The sequence below is a fragment of the Leucopleurus acutus genome, assembly GCF_964270905.1.
Source record: "Leucopleurus acutus genome assembly, chromosome: 5".
NCBI classification, from domain to species: domain Eukaryota; kingdom Metazoa; phylum Chordata; class Mammalia; order Artiodactyla; family Delphinidae; genus Leucopleurus; species Leucopleurus acutus.
In genome coordinates, this window is record NC_139147.1 from 1,695,280 (window position 1) to 1,716,982 (window position 21,703).

The window sequence follows — 21,703 nt, forward strand, 5'->3', positions numbered from 1 at the left end:
CCCGCTGACGTGGTCTCATCAGCACCGGGGTGGGAGGAGCTGGCGATCTCACCCACCGGCCTCTCTGGTGGTTTCTGCGACCTGCCAGAGCTGGCGCGCGTGTCACTGCACACTCGTGCGGGTCTTTAACGTCGGTCGACTATGAAGCAGCCACAGAGCAGATGAGGCTGGCGGCCCCGCGGGCCCGAGTGTCCCCACCAGCTCGGAAGTTTCCGGGTGACCCCAGGGGACATAGTGCCACCTCCGGAGCAGCGGTGAGGAGAGGACGCCAATGCACAAAGGCCTCAGCCCAGCTCCTGGCCCGGAAGGGGTTGGCAACGCCAGGTGTCCTGGCCCCTGTCCTTGTCCTCGTGTGTCACTTTTAGCTTGAGCTCCCTTGTTTCGGCTCCTCAGGACGGGCCCAGGCCTGTTTCAAGGGCAGCGGGTCTGCCTGGGATCGGGGCTCCGCGAACCGGGCGGCGACGCCCTCTGCTGGGCGTGGAGAAAACACCAAGCCGGGCGACCTGGCCGGGTACCGGACCCGCCGGGGCCAGAGGGCGCGCTGGGCGGCGCGGACCCATCTGCAAGCGGGGAAGGGACCTCCGAGGAGGGGCAGTCATCAGACCCGCCCTGCCCGGTCCGGGTAAAGAAAAACGGAGCCGCTTCCCACGTGGGGTGGGGATGCAAGTGTTCCTCCAGCATCGCTGGGCGTCGGGTGACTGGCTCTGCCCCCGCCACGACCACCTGCGTCTGGGGACGCATGGTGTCCCCAGGAAGCAGCCCGGTCCCAAGCCTGTGCGCTGCGTGGCTTCCAGGCTCCTTGTCCGTCCAACCTGAGCTGTTCCCAGCTTTTCACTGTCATGAATAAATCTACTACAGGCATCTCATCAAGGCTTTCCGTGGGCAAATTGTTTTTATTTCTCTTGAGTGGAATTCTGGACCATAAGGTAGGCGGATGTTTAACTTTGCAGACATTGCCGAGCAGTTTTCCGAAACGATTCTACCATTTCACACACTCCCCCGCACAGCATGAGCTCCAGCCGCCCCGCGCTCTTGCCAACACCGGGTTTTGTCTGTATTTGCAGTTTTACTTGTTGGGTGTGAAGCGGCACCGCAGTGTGGGTTTTAAGTCAAAATCCCCTAGTGACTAGATGGCGGGTTTCCATCCACCTGCTGGCTTGCTAGAGCCCCCTTGCGAAATGCCTATTCAAGTCTTTTACCCATATTTTATTTTATTTTCTGCCTTTCATTATTGATATGTAGGAGTTCCTTCTATATTCTGGATACAAGCCCTCTGTCACATACATAGTCTTCTATCTCTCTCCTCTGTTTTGTATTGATTCAATGTGTGTGCAGCTGTGTGCTCCAGTAATTACGGTATACGTATTCAACTTACTACAGTCTATTTTTTATTAACCATGAGTCCCTGTTAATATGTACAATTCAAATTAAAAATTTTTTATTTTATATCGGAGTATAGCTGATTAACAATGTTGTGTTAGTTTCAGGTGTACAATCTATTTTGAATTAATATTATACCTTACATCTAATGTAATAACCTTACAACAACATGATTTCATTTGCCCCCACCCGTCTGTCCGGCTACTGTGAGCATGTATAGACTCACACGTCTACTTAGGTTATAAGCTCCACAATTTATCATTTTTGCTGTCGGCTGTCTTCACACCCACATGCTCACCATTCCCAACGCCCTCTGCATCCCCTCCACAGACACGACTCTCCCTTCAGCTTCACAGCTTCCTCCGGTACTTCTCGTAGAGCAGGTCTGCTGGCAACTCATTCGACCACTTTCATCTGAAAATGACTTTATTCTACCTTGAAGGATATTTTCACTGGTTGTAGAATTCTGGGTTCACGTTTTTTCTGTCGTGTACATTAAAGATGGTTTTCTGTCGACGTCAAGCTTCCACTGTTTCTGACGAGACGTCGGGTACCATTGGTACCACTGTTTCCCTATATCGAATGTGTCGTCTTCCTCTGGTGGCTTTTGCAATCTTCTCCATCTATTCTCGGATATTTAAATATGATGTGTCAAGGTGTGGGGTTTTTTTGGTCTTTATTCTGGTTGGGGTCTCTGATCTTCTTGGATCTGTGGTTTGGTGTTTTTAATCAAATTTGGAAAAATATTAGCCATCATTTATTTAAATGTTTTTTCTGCCTCATTCTCTTTTCTTTTCCTTCTGTGACGCAATTACATGCACGTTAGACTGCATTATATTATTCCTCAGTCATAGAGCCTCTGTTCACCTTTATTATAAATGTTTTTTTTACATATTTATTTATTTATTTATGGCTGCATTGGGTCTCCGTTGCTGCACACAGGCTTTCTCTAGTTGCGGCGAGTGGGGGCTGCTCTTCCTTGTGGTGCACGGGCTTCTCGTTGTGCTGGCTTCTCATGTCGTGGCTCACGTGCTCTAGAGCGCAGGCTCAGTAGTTGTGGCTCACAGGCTTAGCTGCTCTGCAGCACGTGGGATCTTTCCGCACCAGGGCTCGCACCCGTGTCCCCTGCATTGGTAGGCGGTTTCTTAACCACTGCGCCACCAGGGAAATCCCTATTGTAAACGTTTTTCCCCCTTTCTGTGCTTCAATTCAGGCAATGTCTATCAGTCTCTCTTCTAGTTCACTGATTCTTTCTTCTGGATGGTCCTGATAGCTCTTGATCCCATGCAATAGATTTGTGAATACAGATATTTTCCTCTTCAGGCAGGATTTCTATTTGGCTCCTTTTAGAGTTTTCCTAGCTTTCCAAATCTCCCCATCTCATTGGTCATCACACACATATTTCCCTATAGATTCTGATCATAGCTACTGTAAAGTTTGCATCTGTTAACTGCAATATTTGCACTGTGTCCACCTATTTCTACTTGCTGTTTCTTCTCTTGATTATGGGTCACGTTCGCCTGCCTGTTTCCCCAGGTGCTTAACTCTCTGGTCAGTTCCTTCAGCCTCTCAGTTGTTGTTTGTCTCTGGGTCCCTGGGATCTTGTCCCCTGTGTGTACACCTCAGGAGCTGGACAGGACTTGAAAGAAGTTACTAAGGAGACATTGGGGCTCCCCCTTCTGGGGTTCCCTCCTTCCTAGGGTAGTCCCCTTCCATTTCTAGAGACTCTGCAAGCCCCAAACTCTCACCTTGGACTCCCAGGTCCAACCAGCCTGCTGCTGCCATTCGAGTGCCGTGCCCACGCGCCCCAGGATGGGGAGTGCCCTCAGAGAAAACGTCAGATAAACACGCATCCGGGGGTCGCATCCCCTCCACTTTCCACCTGCCCTCGGCCCTTGTCCAGCACCTTCAAACAACTGTGTACTTTTGTAAGCATCGCATCCAGAGTTCGCGATTATTACCAGCAGGAGGCTCAGTCTAGTGCAAGTGTCTCCACCAGGATGAGAAGCCGGAAGCCAAGAGGCAAACATTTAAAGACAAGTTCGTGCCAAGTGTCCCATCAGCGCTTCTGCAGCCCTCGCCAGCCCATGGGAACAGAGTCAACCCCTTTCTGCTGACGTGGGATCTCAGACCCCAGCGGCCTCCTCAGGCTGTGGTTCGGGGTCCCCAGGAGCTTTGGCCGCTGTTCCACCAGCCACAGGCCCCTCACTGCTGCAGGAGCTGCCACATCTCCCCTGCCTCCACTAAAGCCCCTGCCGCTTGCTGCCTTCAGGGGTGGTCACTCCTTTTGTTTCTGCCCCACCTTCTCTCTTCAGGGCCCAGACCAGGGCCTGGATCTGGACCCCTCTGGTCCTCCCCTTCCCCATGCACCCTCACCCCAGCACCCCCGAGACGCTGGCCGTAACTTCCTCCTGGATCCCACCCGCAAATCAGCTCATGCAGCTCGAGGTCTGGGACCGAGGTCTGGGACCAAGGCTTGGCAGCCGGCTATTCACATAAAGGTCCAGCCCTGTTGCCCCCCACACACCTCACCCTCGAGGGTGATAAGTGATTTCAGAGGGACGGCACAGGAACCCAGAGATGGGGTGGTCCCTAGAGCCAAAGGAGAGCCTCAGGCCAGGGACAGCGTGTAGTGAGAAACTCCTTTGGAGTTCAGAGCCTGACTGGGGGGAGCAGGGAGGGCTCCCTGGCAGAGATGTTGTAGCAGCTGGACCTCCTGGATGGGCACACTGGGGCATGGGGGAGTGGGCGGCACAGGTGGTAAGAAGCACTCTATGCAGATGGTCCCCTGACTCACGTGCAGTGAGGCTGGGAAGAGCCGTGCTGGCGGGAGGGCCCCGACCCGGCGCCTGGAGCACGCAGGGGCTGGAGCGCGTGGGTGGCCATTCCGAGGGTCTCCATTCACGCGTGCTCTTGGCCCCCTTCTCACCGTTCCAGACGTTTGGCGCTGCAGACTGGGAGGTTTTCCACATCGGGGAGAGGGTGTTTCTTGCCGTCGCGAATAGTCACCGCTACGACGTGGAAATGCAAGTGCAAAACGACTCCTACGTCATCGACTCCGTCATCTACGAGCTGAACGTCACCGCGCAGACGTTCGTCAGGTTCCAGGAGATCCGCACCTGCAGGTACCGGGGCGCGGTGGGGGGCAGGGATCCAGGGGGACCCGCTTCCCGCCCGGTAGCCCGCAGACGGCAGCGCGCCTGTGCCTCCCGGAAGCCACGGCTGCCCCACCCGCTTCCTGGAGGCGTGACGTGGTCTCACTCCCCACTCCCTGCAGACCTTTCTCCAGGGCCAGCTGAGTGATAGTGGCTCCTGTTGTAACCTTGACTCTGCTTTCAAACGATGTGGCTTGTGTGTGTGTTTTTAAACTAAATTCACAGGTGTGTGCAACCATTACCACAGTGACTTTAGAATATTTTCATCGCCTCAAAAGAAACCCCGCCCTTCAGCTATCTTTGCCCCTCCCCCCACCTCCCCAGCCTCCGGCACCCACCAGTCTGCTTTCCGTCCCTCTGGGTTTCCCCATTCTGGACGCTGCCTGTGAATGGAATACATAGGTTGTGGTCTGTCGTGTGTGGCTTCTCTCACTCGGCATGTGTTCAAGGCTCATCTACGTTGCACGTCAGTGCTTCACCCCTTTTACTGACTGAGGAATATTCCACTGTAGTTATTTACCACACTTTGTTCATCCCTCATCAGTTGATGGATATCTGTCTGTCTCCACCTTTTGACCAAACGGTGTGGTTCTGAAGGGTAAAGAGATGCCTCCCATTACCGTCAGTGGCTTTACTGTCCCGCTGCTCTGGAGGGAGAGCGGGAAGTCACGCCAGACGTTCGCTTCCTCCTGGATTAAAGCCAGCGCAGCCCCTGATGTGAGCTGTGGGGCAGACAGTGTAAGTCAGCACTTTGCTGTTTGCGTCTTTTCCACGGCCTCGGTTTTAGAACCCAGCTGCGACTGGCAGGATACCGCACGGGGACCACACGGCTGCCCTGCTGCCCGCAGCACGAGGTGCTGCCCCTCAATGAGCATGGTCACGGCCACGACTTTTTTTAATGACCGAATCGTGACTGGCCATGCCTGGAAGTGGCCTGAGACAGGCTTCCAAACAATAGAAGAAGGAAGCAGTGAGGAGCCCCAGGGCCCCCACTGGCCTCAGCCCCCCTGCATGTCCCCAGGGACCCCCATGGGCCCTCTCACATCTAGGGTCCTGTAGGAGCTCTAGGCTAGCGCCCTCAGTGCCCCACGGAGAAGGAACCCAGGGGTGAGTATTGACCAAGAGAGAAGGGCCCTCTACTGCCTGAATAAGCCATAACCCTGAGGCCACTGGTTGCAGACGCACCGGCCTGACCTTTGGCATCCAAGTGACCCCCACGCGCTGCAAGGCTGTGGCCTCAGTTTCCTTATCTGTAAAGTGGACACAGGACAGTAATGCAGTAATCAGAGTCGTGATTGGGGACCATGGCTGATGCCCAGGTTGGCCTCCTTGGATAGACAGGGCTCTGGGATGTCCTTCCTGGAAGCCCTCTGTCAGACCCCTGGGAACTGAGCCATCTCTGAGCACAGACTCACCCGTAGCAAGTTCAGGAGGCATTTGCTGAAGGCAGGATGCAGTGGTCTGTTTGCAGTAAGAACCACAGCTTGCAAATGTAGGGGAATGTCTCTGTGTCAGCAGACCCTGCTGGCACCGGAACGGCTGTCAGGGAAGGAGCGGGTGAGTGGGTGAGCTCACGGCCAGTGTCCTCAAGTTCCCGCCTCCAGGGGGTGCTGCAGGCCTTCATGGAGTGACCACGAGCTTGAGACTGTTCCTCTATTTCAGCCTCTTCTAAGTGAGTGACCTTTGCACCCATGTTCATAGCATCAGCATTGACACTTGTAACCCAAGTGTCCATCGACAGAGGAATGGATAGAATGGGGTCCATTCTTACAATGGAATATTGTTCAGCCTCAAAAAGGAAGGACGTTCTGACAACTGTGAAAACACGGATGAACCTTGAGGACGTGATGCTCAGTGACGTAAGCCAGTCAGAAAAGGACAAATGCAGTAGAATCCACTGATATGCCCTCCCTGGATGAGCCAGATTCATAGGGACACACAGCAGGACGGCGGGGGCCGGGGGCTGGGGGAGGGGATGGGAGGGAGTGTTTCACGGGGGCGGAGTTTCAGTTTGGCAAGATGGAAAAAGTCTGGAGGTGGACGGTGGTGACAGTCGCACAACAGTATGACTGCGCTTAATGCCGCTGAGCTGTGCACTTAAGAATGGGTAAAACAGACAGTTTTGTGTATTTTAGTACAATGAAATTTTTTTATTTAAAAAAGTGAACAATTAATTTGTATTTCCCGGGAATACACCAACTGACTGTGTGACTGAGAAAATCGCTTCCCCTTCTGTGGATTTTGGAAGTGGGACCTACCGCCCTGAATTCTGAGATTAGGGGGAGAACTGGCTGAACTCCAGCCCCCCGAGTTCCATGGCAACATGTCCGAGTCCCGTGTCCTAAGGTCTGCTCATTGCTTTTGCAGTGCTCTGGACTGGGAGTTCTTCTCAGTGGGAGAAGATTATTTCCTGGTGGTTGCAAACTCCTTCGACGGAAATACCTTCTCAGTAAACAGTATTATTTACAGGTAAAGGCCGTGCCCCTCCTCACCACCTCGGTTCACGTGGCGTGTGCTTGCCTTCCCCACTGGTGACCACAGGCTCAGAGCGAGTCACAGGTTAGCGGGCCCTGTGGGTCACCTGGCACCCAGCGCACCGGAGTGCAGGCTGAGTCTGGGTGATGCCCCTGGGTTAGCCAGGTGACCGCTAGTCTCGCTGAGGCTCACGACTTTGGATTTGGCCAGAGATGCAGTGTGTGGATACACTAATTTGAGAGTTATTCGTATATTATCCTTTAAACGTTTCCATCCAGGCCTACGGTAGACCCCTCTGTTTCTCACGTGTCCTTCAATAAAATTTTACACTTCGTCCTAGAGGCACTGTGGTGTTCGCAATACCTTCACTTCTGGGAGTTTTCCTAGTTGTAAGCACATGTCCATTTCCATCTGCGTATCCTGACAATTAATTGTTGTGTCTGGCCATCCAGCCACGTCATCTCTTTCAGTTCTAATGGTTTCCCGAAGAAATGTCTGTGGGAGCTCTAGAAGTATAAGAACACCTACAAATAAAAGCAACTTTGCCTCTGTATTTCTAATGCTTTTACTGCTTATCTAGTTTTCTCAATTAGCTAGAAATTCCAGGATGATTTTGAATCGTAGGAGCAGTGACCGCCGTTCCGTCGGACTGATGTGATGGAAACGGTCTGGGCGTTACACAGTTTGACGGGATGTGAGCAGTCTCGCCCCGCGGGCATTCTTTAGTGCTTGGCGCGCATCTTCCCGGTCAATCTGTTGACATAATGATTTATGAGAGGTGACCTTGCACTCTGGTCCGAGCGTCACTTAACGAGGATATGCAATTATTTAACATGTCACTGGCTACCAATCATTATGATCGATTTCAGGTTCTTGTATCTATGATAGGAAATGAAATGGCTCTGTGATTTCTTCTGGACACTTGATGTGGAACCTAACTTAATAGGCACACCACCTACACCTGTGGGCTGGGATAGTTTGAACAGTAGGACGAATCTGTTTTCTTTACGATGTGGCTAAATTCAGTTACAAAGCCGTCGGCCTGGTTCCTTTTCAATAGTGTTTGTGGAGCAGCTTGTCCAGTCTCCCCCGTGGCTATTGGTTTAATCAGGTTCTACGTCTCTTCCTGAGACAAGTTTGCTTATCTATACTTTATTAGAAAAATCATCAATTTTCTTTAGACTTTCTAATTAATTGCTGTTTTCAACAAGATAAAGTAATTTAAAAATTTTAAGTAATTTAAAACTTTTAAAAATTTTAAGTAATTTAAAATTTTTTAAAATTTTAATTAAAAATATTAATTTTAAGTAATTTTTAAGTTTTAATTAATTTTTAAATTTTAAGTAATTTAAAATTTTAAGTAATTTAAAAATTCAGGTGGAAGAAAAAATTTTCAAAGATGGCCAAGAAAATGTTGAAAAGGAGAATAGTGAAGGAGGTCCTGACAGCGTGCAAATAAAACAGCATGATTTTTGCTAAACATAAACAAATATGTAGAAGGAGTAGAATACAGTCCAGAAAAGAGCCGATCTTTCACAATCGTCTAGTGTGATAATGCTATATTTCAGCTCAGTGAGAAAAAGATGAATTAATAAAATAATTTCCTGTAATTTTCTGTCCATCTGGAAGAAAACACACCTATACCTCTGCTTCATATTATACACAAAGTAAATTTTATAAGGAGAAAACACTTAAATGTTAAAAATTCAACAACAGAAAGATTAGAAGAAAAGCTAAGATGACTTTGTAAAACCTCAAAGTTCTGCAGAGAAGATGTGGGACCTTCCATAGGCTGGAAAGAGGCCGCCAGGCCGACCACCTACATTTAAACGTTTTCTATGGAAAGGGCGTCCCATTCAAAATCAAAGGACAAACTGTCCACAACACATATGGCAGAACAGGAACCCCACAAATTAATAAAAGATTTGTTTTGAATTTGGAAAAATGGGCAAAAGATATAAATAGGGTCTTCAGAACTAAAAATGGACAATGTGAATAAACATTTAGAAATTGTTGTTTCGGAGCGCGAGGATGACACGTATCTCCCATCTGTTGGGGCGCTGTTTAAAGACCCACAGTGCTGAGTGTGTGTGTGTGTTCGGTGGGGAGGGCTGGCCCTTCCCCACCAGGACAGGAATCACCCCAACCTTTCCAGAAAGTCATCTGGAAAAACATTTAAATTAAAACTACGACTGCTTTTGATCCAGGCGGCCCACTCTGGGGCCTCCACCCAATGGAAACAGAGCTACCTGTCGATAAATTCCTTTTGAAGGGCAAAACCTAGAAACCGCTGACTGGGGCAGGACGAAGGGCTAGGTACAGCATCCTCATGTGGGAGCGGGGGTCACAGGGCCGTGTGCCGGCAGTGGGGTTCCCACATCCAAAGATGGGTGCCAGGTGTGTGTCTGAGGGCCGTGCCTCACTGCCAACCCCATCAGTGAGGAGGGGGCTTCAGCTCGGACCCCACTATTAACCCACCAGGACGCCCTCCCCATCCCCCGCCCGACGGAGAAATCCAAAGGCAATCTAGGATGGGAGCAGGACCCTGGGTGGATCAGAGCAGCCGCGGGGTCTCGGACAGGGCAGGTCCCCCCTTCCGGGCCTCAGTTTCTTCTTTGCAGGCTGAGAAGGCCCCTCCTGGCCCAGCTCCCCGCGATTGTAACCTGGGGGGATGGTGAGGCTGGGATGCTTGGCCCTCCATGCTGTGCCCGGTGGGAGAAGCAGGTGAAGAAGGCAGGGGGGATACAGTGGGAGCCCCAACGCCCAGGCACCTTCTCCTCTCCCTGAGGGCAGCCTGGCGCCGGCGCCCCTGTCCCGAGGCTGACAGTCTCTCCCCACAGGTGGCAGGGGTATGAAGGCTTCGTGGCCGTGCACAGCCTCCCGACCTTCGGCTGCAGGGACTGGGAGACCTTCCGCACGGCTGCCGGCTCCTACCTGGTCTACTCCAGCGCCAAGGAGCCGCTGTCCCGGGTGCTGAAGCTGAGGACAGGGTGATGGGCCCAGGGACCCAGGAATGGGACCCACCTGGCCGCACCCCAGAACCTCACCTGAGAAGGAAGCTCCGGGGACGGGGACGAGCCTGGGAGAAGCTGTGGCTTCCAGAGCCACCACCTCGCCGCCCCTGGCTCTTGTCTAGCCGAGGATGTTTTCACTTCCACCCCGGTAACCATGGTGGCCGGACTCATGTGGCTCTGTGGGTGTCCAGGTGGAAGGCCAGCGCTGCCCCTGCACGTCTGGTGTCCTGCAGGGATTTCGCTTTAAAGGAAATGTTCATACGAAGTTTTACCTCGAAAACAGCGGAGCCTGGTCACCTTCCCGCGGTGCCCACCACGTGGCCAGATGCTCAGTTCTGCCTGGGGAGCCCAGACACGGGAACCGGCTTGATGCTGTCTGACGTCTTTGTACCAGCTATTTATTGTATCCTGTCTAGACTGAACTATATTTATGTGCTCTCTACAAAAAGCACTGCTGCGTCTGTGTGTTTCTGGTGGGGACTCGACCCTCATCGAGAGCAGTCACCGGGCCGTAGCACGCACTCTGCCACCACAGCCCGATGTGCCCTTGGGTCCCTGGTCACCAACACGCCTCTCCTAGCAGGAGCTTTTTCCTCCAGCCTCAGTTTACCCATGAATGCGGTGGGGTAGGTTCAGGTCAGGAATCCCAAGGATGCCTGGCACGGGTCTTGTCTCCTCCCGGAGCCACACCCGTGGGAGACCCCGGGTCGACGGGACCCTCTTGCCTCTGCACCCAGGCTGGCGTCCCCGGCCACCGGGGCTGGCCTTGTGGGTGTACCGGATGCACTTGCAGTGCCAGTGCTCGTCCAGCTCCTCCCAGGTCCAGTGCCCTGAGCCCACACCAGGCCTGGGCCTTCTGCCTCCCTGGGGCGGCTGCTAGGTGCGACCAGACACCCCCCCAGGAGCCTAGGGGAGATGCCATCACCACCGGGAAGCCTCCCCGGTGGAAGGGGACTTCTCCATGCCAGGAGCTTTGCTGGGAAGACCCTGTGGGGTGCCCATCCAGCCAGGAGACCACGGGGCAGTAGCTAAGCCAGGCCTGTTCCACTCCCCAGGCCCCGCCTGCTCTAGGATGGGATATAGGAGCCAGGACCTCAGCGGCAGGAAGGCCCCATGCTTGGGCTAATGTTCTGCTCTTTCCGTCTCGAAATCCTGGCTGACGTTTGCCCAGGATCACACAGCCAGGGGCACGGTAGCAGCTGCAACCACAGTCCTGGCTCTCCGTGTCGGCTCCACGTGAGAACTGGGGAGGCCCAACCACCCAGGAAGGAAAGCTATGTGAGCCTGCTCCCTGGCCATCCTGACCAGGCTTGGGATCTCGAGAACTGTGACTTGAATTCCTAAAGTGGAGAATTTTCTAGAGCCTCCTTCAGGCCAGTGGCTTTGCCTCCTTCAGGCAAAGAATGGGGGGTGGGGAGGGGGGCTCTGGGGCCACTAGGCCGGGGCACCCGTGTGAGAGAGGCGGCCCGGGTCTAGGACGCCCCCGGGGCAGTTCCCTGCCCTTGTATACGCTGCGTACTTTGGGGAAAGAGGAGGTGCCCCCTCCCTCCAAGTCAGGTTCTGCTGCCGCGGTCCCGCATCCCTCCTGGACCCACATATCCTTGCTGTCATCGTCCCTAGGCCTGGCTGAGTCCCTGCCCTGGGCAGCAGGGGGCGCCAGTGGGCCTGGCCCGCAGGGTTATGGATCTGCTGGTGCAGGGAGGGTGGGCCGAGGGTGCCAGAGAAAAATGCAGGGTCCCTAGTTAAACTTGAATTACAGATAAACAATGAATGCTTTTTAAAAAAATACATAGCCCAGTGTTGCATAGAATATATACTAAAGGAGTTCTTGGTGTTTATCTGAGGTTCAGATTCAAGCAGGCTTCCCGTTTCGACTTTGATTTGCTCAACTGCCCACCCTCCCTGAGAGGGATGTTTGGTCGGCTGGGGGCTCTGATTTTAACCGGGATTTGAGGCACGGCCTGAGCAGCCCGTGAGAGGGACAGAAGGAGGGTCACGGGCCAGGGGGCCTGCAGGGAGGCAGCCTCAGTCAGGGTTGGCTGGGGGCTGGGGTGCCCTGTCACCTCGGGGCTCTTTGCACAGATGGACCCCCGGAAGGGCCCCCAGAGGCAAGGCACCCACACAGGAGAGGGGCAGCCTTCCGGGCCAGGAACACAGCAGGGCCTCCGAGACCCCTGTCTCCATGCCTGGGATGGTTGCCTTTTGTGTGTCTGGACGAGATGACCACTTGCATCAGTGGACTCTGGGTAGAGAGATCGCCCTCTGTGATGTGTGGGACCTCGCGCAATCAGTGGAAGGGGTTCCCCCGCAGACCGCCCGGGCCCGGCACTGTGCGTCGGCCCTCCTGGCTCTCCCCCAGGCCCATCTCCCTGCAGGTTTGGGGCTCGCAGCCTCCACAATCCCCCGAGCCAATTCTGATAATGTCTCCTCTCTACACACTGTTTTCCTGGGGAGTCCTCCAGCCCCAGCCCCCGAGGACACAGTGCTCAAACGGGCAAAGGTGCCCGGGAGTCAGGACAGCTGCGTCTAGTCCCGTGGCCGAGCCTCAGTGCCCCCACGTACCCATGAGGGAGGGGCCAACTGGGCGCTGTCTGTGCTCCCCAAGCACCCATCCTACACGGCTTCTCTCTCCCTCGGCTGACCCGGTTGTCCAGCTGGTGCCCAGGGAGGTAGAAGGCAGACGACAACGGACACCAGTGCCGCCAGCGCAGTAGCGACAGAGGGAGCGACCGCCTCCTGTCCCTGCCCGGGGCTTCGTCCTGACCAAGTGATGCCACTGCACCCCTGCACAGTGTCCGATCTCTGCTCCACTGGGCGGAAACAAAAAACATAAATCCAGATGTGTGTAAGTTATGAATGCAAATCAGAGGGGGAACAACGCAGAAAGCATGGCACTGTTTACATCTTTCCAAGTCAGCTTTCGGGCTTCTGTCCTGTTGATAAACATTCCCAAGGCGCGTGCGGCTCCCGGAAGTTTGCACGCAGTGTGACGTGACCACATTCTTGTCCCTTTGACACCCATGTCATATTTCTTCACAGCCACGTCCTGGGGATTGCTGGGCTGGTCATCCTTTGTTAATCCACAGAGATGCAATGGCATTTTCTGTGATAAACAACACTTCAAGAACATCTTTGCACAAACTGTGTTTCTTTGCAGTTTCTTCTTCAGGGTCATGGTTTCCTGGAGAAATAGCTTCTGCGGCAGTGTTTGCGTTTCCTTACCTCCGGGGCTCCCCTCCCTGAAACCCGATCCAGGGGGAGGATGACCAGATGTTCGAATCGCACCTCTTCCACCAGCTATGCCCCCCTACTTCCCCATCTGCCAGGTGTGTCAGTGCCGTGTTGCTGGCAACATTATCTCGTTTATAAAAAGAAACAAACTCTAAGGAAACCATAAAAATCAGACCACAGGATGGAATTCCCTGGCGGTCCAGTGGTTAGAACTCCGCATTTCCACTGCAGGGCGCACCGGTTCAGTCCCTGGGCAGGGAACTAAGATCTCGCAAGCCGCATGGTGTGGCCCCCCCCCAAAAAAAATCAGACTGTGGGAGATAGATGAAGATTTGGACAAATCTTCAAATTGCTATCCTAACATTGTCAACATTTCCCAAGTTCCAATGCAGTTTTTATGCGATGCCAATCAAATCCCAAAGCTGCCCTTTTTAATCAATGAAGCCCCACTGAACATCTCGAAGAACCAATTGGCAAAAATACTTTGAAAAAGTGAGGGAAAGCTTGGAGTCCAGTAAACAATTCAAACTGGTCTTAGCATAATATGGAAAAGTTAAAGTTAGAGATGTTGGAAATAGTCTGGAATAGAATTTCTTTTGCTCTTTGGAGGGAAATTTTCTAAAGGTAAAAACAATGGAAGTAAACGAAGCCAATGAAAAGGGAAGGTAGAGGTAAAGAGACACAGTTTATCTTTGTCAAACACATAACGTTGTGTCTTTTAAAAATATAAATAAGTAGAAATGCCACCACAAACTGAGGAAACATCAGGACTGGAGTCACTCGGACGGTCAGTACTTTGAACGTGTGAGGAGGCTTTACAAACCAGTACAGACCCAACGCCCCACACGGACAAGGGCAAACATTGCCAGCAGGACAAATCCAAACGGTGCAAAACAGACTAAATTGGTGAGCTACGCCCACAGGTCATGGAGCGAACGCCACAACCCCAGGTGCTCCGGGGCCGGCGCGGTGACCAGGACCTGCCCGGGTCCTTCTCTTGGGGCTGCTCTACAGTTGAAAACTGAGCAGAGCAGCTCTTCTGTTTGTAAGTTACTGGCTTGGAAAACCTCAGTCTTGGCGTCCCCATTACTGTGACGCCCAGACTGACAGGCTCTGACTCCAAGGCGACTTCTCAGCCCAGGACAAGGACGGGAGGTTGGCGTCCACTCCGTGCCCTTGATCCAGTGACCCCTGCGAGACCGCTAAGCCCAGGGGAGCCTGGAGGGGAACTAGGTCCTGCTGAGCATAAGCTGGGCTATCCCCTGGCAACACCACTAACCCCAGTGATAACCACCCCCCAGAGAGACAGCAGGACCCGGTCCTTCTGGCCAAGCAAGGCCCGCCCTGGCTGCTGCCCTGCGGTGGGCACAGGGGAAATGCCAGCTGAGCCAAGACAGTGGGGTGCCGAGGGCTCTGGGGAGCAGGACGGCCCAAGGGGGCCGCTTCCAGCTCACCTGTGCGGGCGGAGGAGCCGCCCTGGTGGGGCCTGCAGGGGCAGCCGCTCAGAGCTGTGCCGGGGCGCCTGGGTCAGGGCCCGGGTGCCCACTCTGCACACCGCCTCAGACAACAGGCCCCTCAGAGAATTCCAGCGGAGAGGTGACCCCGCCCAGAGAGGCCTCCAGGCCCTCATCGCCGCCCTTCCAAAGGTCTGCGTGTGCGTGTGTGCGGCAGGGCAGGTGGAAGGGGGAGGAGGGTGCAGAGCCATGGTGAACGTTCCTGTGGGGTCCCTGCCCCGGGCTGGCTGGGCGCTGGGAGTCGGGTGTGACTTGATGAGATAAGGGACTTTGAACAGGTGACAGCTCAGTGTCCTGATTGCTCTGAGAGCCACACCTGCCACAGCCACAAATCCAGTGACTCTGGTCATATGTTTACATAAATGTGCTCTTTTGGGATTTTCTCCGTATCTTAACTGCCCTGATGTCACTGCCCGGCTGCGGAGGCTTCACGGGCCGCTGCCGGACGTCTCTCTGCCGCCCACCGCTGCCCGGCAGCCTGGTCACGCCCCAGCTGGGAGCGCGGCATCTCGCACGACCTTGGGCAAGTGCTCTCAGCACTCGGTGCCTCAGTTTCCCCGTTCATAAGTAAGGGTCAGCTGTCAACATGGGCTCTGGGGTCAGTGTCCTAGCCTGGTGGCCACTCTCCATCTACTCCCAGGCTGCTTCTGCCTCTGCTGCTTCTGTAGCCCTTCCTTCAAAGGCCCCCTCCTCCCCAAGAGCAGTTGGACGCAGAGGGAAGGTCGGCCGGTGGACTTGTCTCTCCGTCTCGCTTTGCACAGAACTCAGGCAGGTGTGTGGCTGCTTCTGACAGCTGAGTCAACCACGCGCCTGCCCTCTTTCTGGCCAGTGTTGTTGCCGTGGTTACAGATGCAGACCCTGGCACACCTGGGTCTCAGTGAGGGCATCTCTGCTCCTGGCCGGCACGGCCACATGCAGGGCGGGACCCGGGAGGCCGGGCTCTGCTCTGCTTCTGGGTCCCAGTGAGGGCATCCCCGCTCCTGGCCGGCACAGCCGCATGCAGGGCAGGGCCCGGGAGGCCGGGCTCTGCGCTGCCTCCAGCTCTGGCCATTCTTCAATCTGGGGCTAAGCCCGGGACTTGCCTCTTTGTTTTGACAGCACTCCAGGGCCCAGATGAGGACTTCCAGGCCTGGGTGTCAGAAGGCCCGGATTCCAGCCCCACTCTGCCCACAACAAGCCAACTCCTGCATCCGCCATTTCTCCCCTTGGACCTCGGAATCTTGGGTTTCTTGTCTGAAAATAAAAACATTCCCGACCGAGCCAGGCCCCCGTGAGAGCCCGCTGAGGTGCCCTGCCCGGCGCCACGTGCCGTCCACGTGCCCTCGTGGCCGCTGCTCTTTCCCAGCGGGCAGCCTGCCCTGGGCCCAGCGCGGGCCTGAGCGCTCGTTTCCACACCCGCTTCCTACAAGACCGTGCAGCTTGGCCGCCGCTGAGACCGACCTCATCCCCATCAGTCGGCACGGCCTCCGTGGGGTCCCCCGTGTGCAGCCCGCCCCCCGGCCCACCCTCACCAACTCCGGGCCCGGGCACCCACCCAGAGGCCCTTCCTCCAGGCCGGGTCCAAGCTGCTGCCCCTCCTGACACGTGGCCTCCTCAAGATGCTGCGCCCAGCCTGGCACTCGGGGGTCCCCCAACACCTGCCCTCAGGGTCCCCGGTTAGGGGTCGGCAAGGCCTCGCCTCTCTCCCTAGCCTGTGGGGGGCGAGGCTCAGCGGGACCCCCAGACGTCCCCTGGGCAAAGGAGAAATGAGCGCGTGTGTGCGCATGTGTGCGTGTGTGTGCGTGTGTGTGCATACACACTTTGTGGGCACGTCTGCTGGCAGGGGCAAGTGTCCAATGTATGGCCCTGTGTGAGCGTGAAGGCGTGCACCTGTGGGCTTGCCTGGTGGGTGTGCGTGCATGTGTGGTGAGCGTGGGTGTGTGTGTCTGGGTGAGCACGTGCGTACATGTGTATGAGTGTGTGGTGCACGTGTGTGCCCAGTGCAGGTGTGTAGTATGTGTGTGTGTGGGGACCATGGAAGCCGGCGGGCTCGGAGTTCCCGCCCTGCTGTGGCCCCCGCACTATGGCCCTTTGTCTGGGAGGGTAGCTCCCATCTTGCAGGGAAGGGAGTAAGGCCAACAGGTGAAGTGAGCTCCTGGGGTCACTCTTGGTCATTCAGCCAAGGCATTAAACACGTACTGACCCCAGAACTGGGACTCAGTGAGAACGAGCAGGGCAGCCATGGAGCTCAGATGGCCATGTGCTCCTAGCACAGCAGCCGCTCTCACAGTGGGGAGACTATTAGTCCCCTGAAGCTGCTGTAACAAAGGACCACACACTTAGTGGCCTAAACAATACCAATTTATTTATTTATTTTTATTTATTTATTTATTTATTTTGCGGTACGCAGGCCTCTCACTGCTGTGGCCTCTCCCGTTGCGGAGCACAGGCTCCGGACGCGCAGGCTCAGCGGCCATGTCTCACGGGCCCAGCCGCTCCGCGGCATGTGGGATCCTCCCAGACCGGGGCACGAACCCGCGTCCCCTGCATCGGCAGGCGGGCTCTCAACCACTGCGCCACCAGGGAAGCCCCCAATTTATTTTCTTAAAATGCTAGAGGTCAGGAGTCCAAAACGGGTCTCACTGGGCTAAAACCAAGGTGTGCAGGGCTGTTTCCTTCCAGAGGCTCCGAAAGAGAGTCCATTCCCTGCCTCTTCCAGCTTCTAGGGGCTTCCTGCGTTCCTTCCTGCGCTCCTTCCCGCGTTCCTTCCCGCGCTCCTTCCCGCGTTCCTTCCCGCGCTCCTTCCCGCGTTCCTTCCCACGTTCCTTCCCGCGCTCCTTCCCGCGTTCCTTCCCGCGTTCCTTCCCGCACTCCTTCCCGCGTTCCTTCCTGCGTTCCTTGGCTGGTGGCCCATTTCCGATCTTCACAGGCTCCCGGGATTAGCACCTGGACATCCTGGGGGGCCACTGCTCTGCCCCCAGAACTGACCTGAAGGGCGAGGTGATGTGAAAGCAGAACTGGCTCACCGGGTGCCAGGCGGTGCACCTGAGGGACCCCAGCAGCAGTGCTAACAACTTCCAAACGGCCAACAGCCTTCTCGGGGCAGGAGAGGGCGTCTCGATTGTAGCTGCTGTCAATGGCCTTGAAGTAAACACTCTCCCATGGACAACCTCAAGCTGTCATCACAGTGTCGACTGACTCACAAAATGCCTCAAAACCTGACAATCGGCCATCACGAGCCTGTTGGAGCCACTCCAGGCAGGCCCAGCACCCCCTGCCCCCCAGCCCTGGCCCGGCTCTTCTAGCTGTGGGTTTGCAGTGCTGGCGGCTCCACAACATGGCAGGGTAGGCAGCGAGGGCAGGTCCGGCCCGGGTCGGGTCGCAAAGCCACAGATAACAGAGCCCCTCCGCAGTGGACTTAAGCACAAACGTTTATTGAGGATTGGCAGTCGGTAGGTGGGGAGGACAGTAGAATGGGGTTTGGGGCCAAGCCTCCAGGAAAGGTGACTCCAGAAACCGCCCCAGGCTCCTGCCATGGGGTCGGGGGGAGCTGCCACGAGTCCAGAACATTCCATCTCCTCCACAGTCTGCAGTGCCTCCTCCCCAGGGAACTTAGTCCAGGACCCAAGTCTCGTGCAAAGGCATCTTGGACAGCGGGCTGCAAGAGAGGCTGGGAAGCACCCGGCACAGGGCTGTCCAGCACCCCCCCACCCCGCCCCACCTCCTCCCTGGACCCGCCTTTATCCCCGCCCCTCCGCCCCTCCGCCCCACCTCCTCCCTGGAGCAACTTTCCTCTAAGAAAAACACAACCAGGTTTAAGGCCAGTCCCGCGTCCAATTTAAAACTGTCGTCCACCCTCCCTGCAGGGGGACTGAGGGACTGGGTCCCCGAGGTGGGGGGCAGCCCCTGGTTCCAGCACCGGGCCCTTCCCGGAGAGGAACCATTTCAGGCATCCTCCCAGCCCCAGCCTCAAGGCCCTCCTACAGCCTTGCAGCCGACCTCGAGGAGGGGCCTGGGGTGCTTCTGGAGCAGAGCTGGGAGCCCAGCCCACCAGGGACAGCCTGTGTGTGTCAGGATGGCTCTGCTGGGGGCTCAGCAGTATGCCTGCTCATCCCCCAATGCTGGACCACCCAGGGGAGCAACTGTGGGTGTCTGGGGGCCCCGAAGTCCAAAGAGGAAGGGAGGTGGGGTGTCAGGAGGCTGTGAATGTAGGATGTCCCCTCCTAGGGTCAGGATCGGGGGTGGGGCTCTGGTTTCCAAGGGGACTGTCCATGGTGAGGCCAGGGACCAAGAGAAGCAGTCTCACGCCGGCCCAGAGCGGCTGGGCAGGGGGACCGGGCTCCCAAGTGGCCCATGAGCCCCTCACTGTCCCTCCCCTCCCCTCTGGCCCCCATGGGAAGGATGAGAGGCCCAGCTGGGTGGCTGTCAGGACGGTCCACTCACTCCGCCCCTCTGCCCCATAAGCAGCCCCAAAGTCATCCCACCCTGACCCCCAGACCCTGTGAAGTGCTACCTCCGCAGGCAGGAGGCGCTCTGCAGAAGCGGGGCTGTGCGCATGAAGCGGTTTGAGGCCTCTCACCTAGACTGCGATGAGAGCCAGGGGCCACCCATGTCCCACAGAGGCGCCACCCACTGCCCCCCGCCTGAGGCACCCCCTTTGCTGTGTCCCCACCACTGTCAACAAGGGTCCCCTCTATGGGCCCGGCTTGACCCCGGCCTCCACGTAACTAGAAGACAGCAGATGCCGGCTCATGCTGGCCCATCGGTGCTGGGCTGGAGGTGGAGGGTCAGCCCGAGGGCCCACGGGTCTGGGGATGGGCGTCTGCACTCCCACAGGGCAGCAAGGAACCGGGTGGGCCCAGGCAGGGCGTTGCCTTCAGCAGTCCCTTAGGGGAGGGGAGAGGAAGACAGAGGAAAGGAGGAGGGGGAAAAGGGCAAGGGGAGGGCTGGGCTCCCAGACACCAGGGCTGGGAGCTGCCATGAGCAGGAAGGGGCTTCCGGGTCCTGCTGGGCTTGGGAGGGAGGTATGCTCTCTGGGGAGACCCCACGAGGGGCGAGGAGGCCAGAAAGGCCAGGGGGCCCGGCAGCGCCCTGACTCTGGACCCGGGATGAGAGGGGGTGGGCCCTCGGGTGTGCTCTGGGCTCCTGGGCCCACTTCCTCTTCCCAGGAGGGCAGAACAGGAGCGCGGCAGGCCCACACCAGGGGGAAGGCTGGCTGGGCGCTGGGTACCAGCAAAGGCTGGGGGCAAAGAAGCCCCACTCGCTCCCCGTGCGCCCCCAGAAGAGCATCTGGCTGGCATCAGGCTCTGGGCTGGTTCTGTGTAAGAGCAAATGAAGAGTTCCCTGGCAGCAAGGAAAGGGCCCCCCAAACTGCCCAGGCTGGCTGGCACCTATGGGACACGAGCTGCAACGGCAAGACCCTGACATCTGCCCCCCCCCCCTCCATCCAGGCCTCAGTCTGCTCTCTTCCCCTGACCCAGGGACTCAGGGTCACGTCCATCGGGCAAACCCGCCAGGTGACGGCTCCTTGTGCGGCAGGACCCCTCTCCGCACTGTGTGCTCCCCGGGATGCATGGGGAAGGGGGACCCAATTCACCCACAGAGCCTGTGTCCCGCTGGTCAGCCGGCGGCCACACGTACCTGCTCCCATGGCGTTTGTCCCATGGGTGGACTGGCACCCAGGCCGGCTGCTTGGCTTTTTTAGTTCCCACTGGAAGGGTGGGTGGGCCGTTGGTTTCCTGAGGACCCCGGCACCATTCTCAGCCTCATCTGAGCCCTGCCCCCCACTCCTGCACCCTGGTCTGGGCGGTGGGCAGAGAAGGGCCCACCCCACACTCAGAGCACAGAGCCCCCGGTTCACACTGTGCGTGCTGTGCCCCCGGTGACCGCAGGCGCGGCGCTGGGGTGTGGGAGGGCAGCGGCATCTGTTGGTTGTTTTTTAACGCACCACAACTGAAAAACCGTGACGCGCTGCGTCAACGCGTAAATGTGTTTCCCACTGCCAGTCCCGTGACACTTTCCGAGTACAAACCTCCCTCGACCTTTACCCTTTCTAAGCATCTGTCCTTTATAGCTTAGATCCATGAGCAATGTACCCCTAACTTGCTTCCCCCCAAAATATTTGAAGTAGTTTAAAATATACACACTCATACAAAAAGACCGTGAAAAATAAAACTGGAAAGACAGATCAGGGTTACACAGGTGGAGGTACAGTCTACCCTGAACATGAATTAGGTAAGAAAACTGAGCAGTAAAGTAGCACTGAGAGTCCCGTCAGCAAAGCTGAAAAGGCGACAGAGTCCCCGTCGCTGGAGGAAACGAAGCAGCCTGTTGAACAGCCCTGAAACAGAGGTCGGTCCTCCCATCCATTGCAAAGGAGCTGCTTAGTGAGTAGAAAAGCAAGGCATGGAGCGACCCAAGATGACAGGCTCCCTGGGGCGGGCCACAGCCGCAGGAGCAGGAATCGGGGACCGGCCACACTTCTCTGGCTGCTAACACGTCCCCCTGAGGAGCTACTATGGACCTTCCTCAGGTTTCTCTCCATGGTTTAATTTTTTTGGTTTTGGGTTGTTATTTTTTTTTTCCCTTCTCACTGGACTGAAATTTTGGTACAAGTGTTACTCTTAACAAACATTCTGAGAATAAACAAAGTTGACAGAGTTGTTCAAAGGTTATATGTTCCACTTATCTCCCGAGAAAAATCCGGTCTCTACCACTTGGCTGTGGAAAGAGCCCGGTGGTTAGAGGTGTTCAGGAAATACTGGGGAAGCAAAGGCAAACCAGTTCCACGGGGCAGGACGACCTGTGCCTACAACCAACAAAATGCACCCAACCTCCTCGGGGAGCCTCACTCATGGGCACGCACCCTTTCTTCTCCGAATGCTGGGGGCTCAGAGGCGGGCGCCCCGTGGGGCAGGCTCCCAGCGCGGAAGGGACGTCTCAGGATGGACGGCCC

At 56.1% G+C, this 21,703-nt stretch overlaps 1 protein-coding gene across 1 annotated transcript in view; it reads left to right on the forward strand.

The window, feature by feature from the left end:
- The window catches only part of TSPEAR (thrombospondin type laminin G domain and EAR repeats), a gene marked incomplete at its 3' end in the record, with an annotated part of 59,167 nt that extends 49,163 nt beyond the window's left edge, over nt 1-10,004 (forward strand). The window contains exons 10-12 of the mRNA XM_082839919.1: nt 4,318-4,505; nt 6,903-7,004; nt 9,851-10,004. Of these exons, the coding sequence (XP_082696045.1) occupies nt 4,318-4,505; nt 6,903-7,004; nt 9,851-10,004 (444 nt within the window). The remainder of the gene's footprint in view (nt 1-4,317; nt 4,506-6,902; nt 7,005-9,850) is intronic.
- Between the last annotated feature and the right edge of the window lie 11,699 nt (nt 10,005-21,703).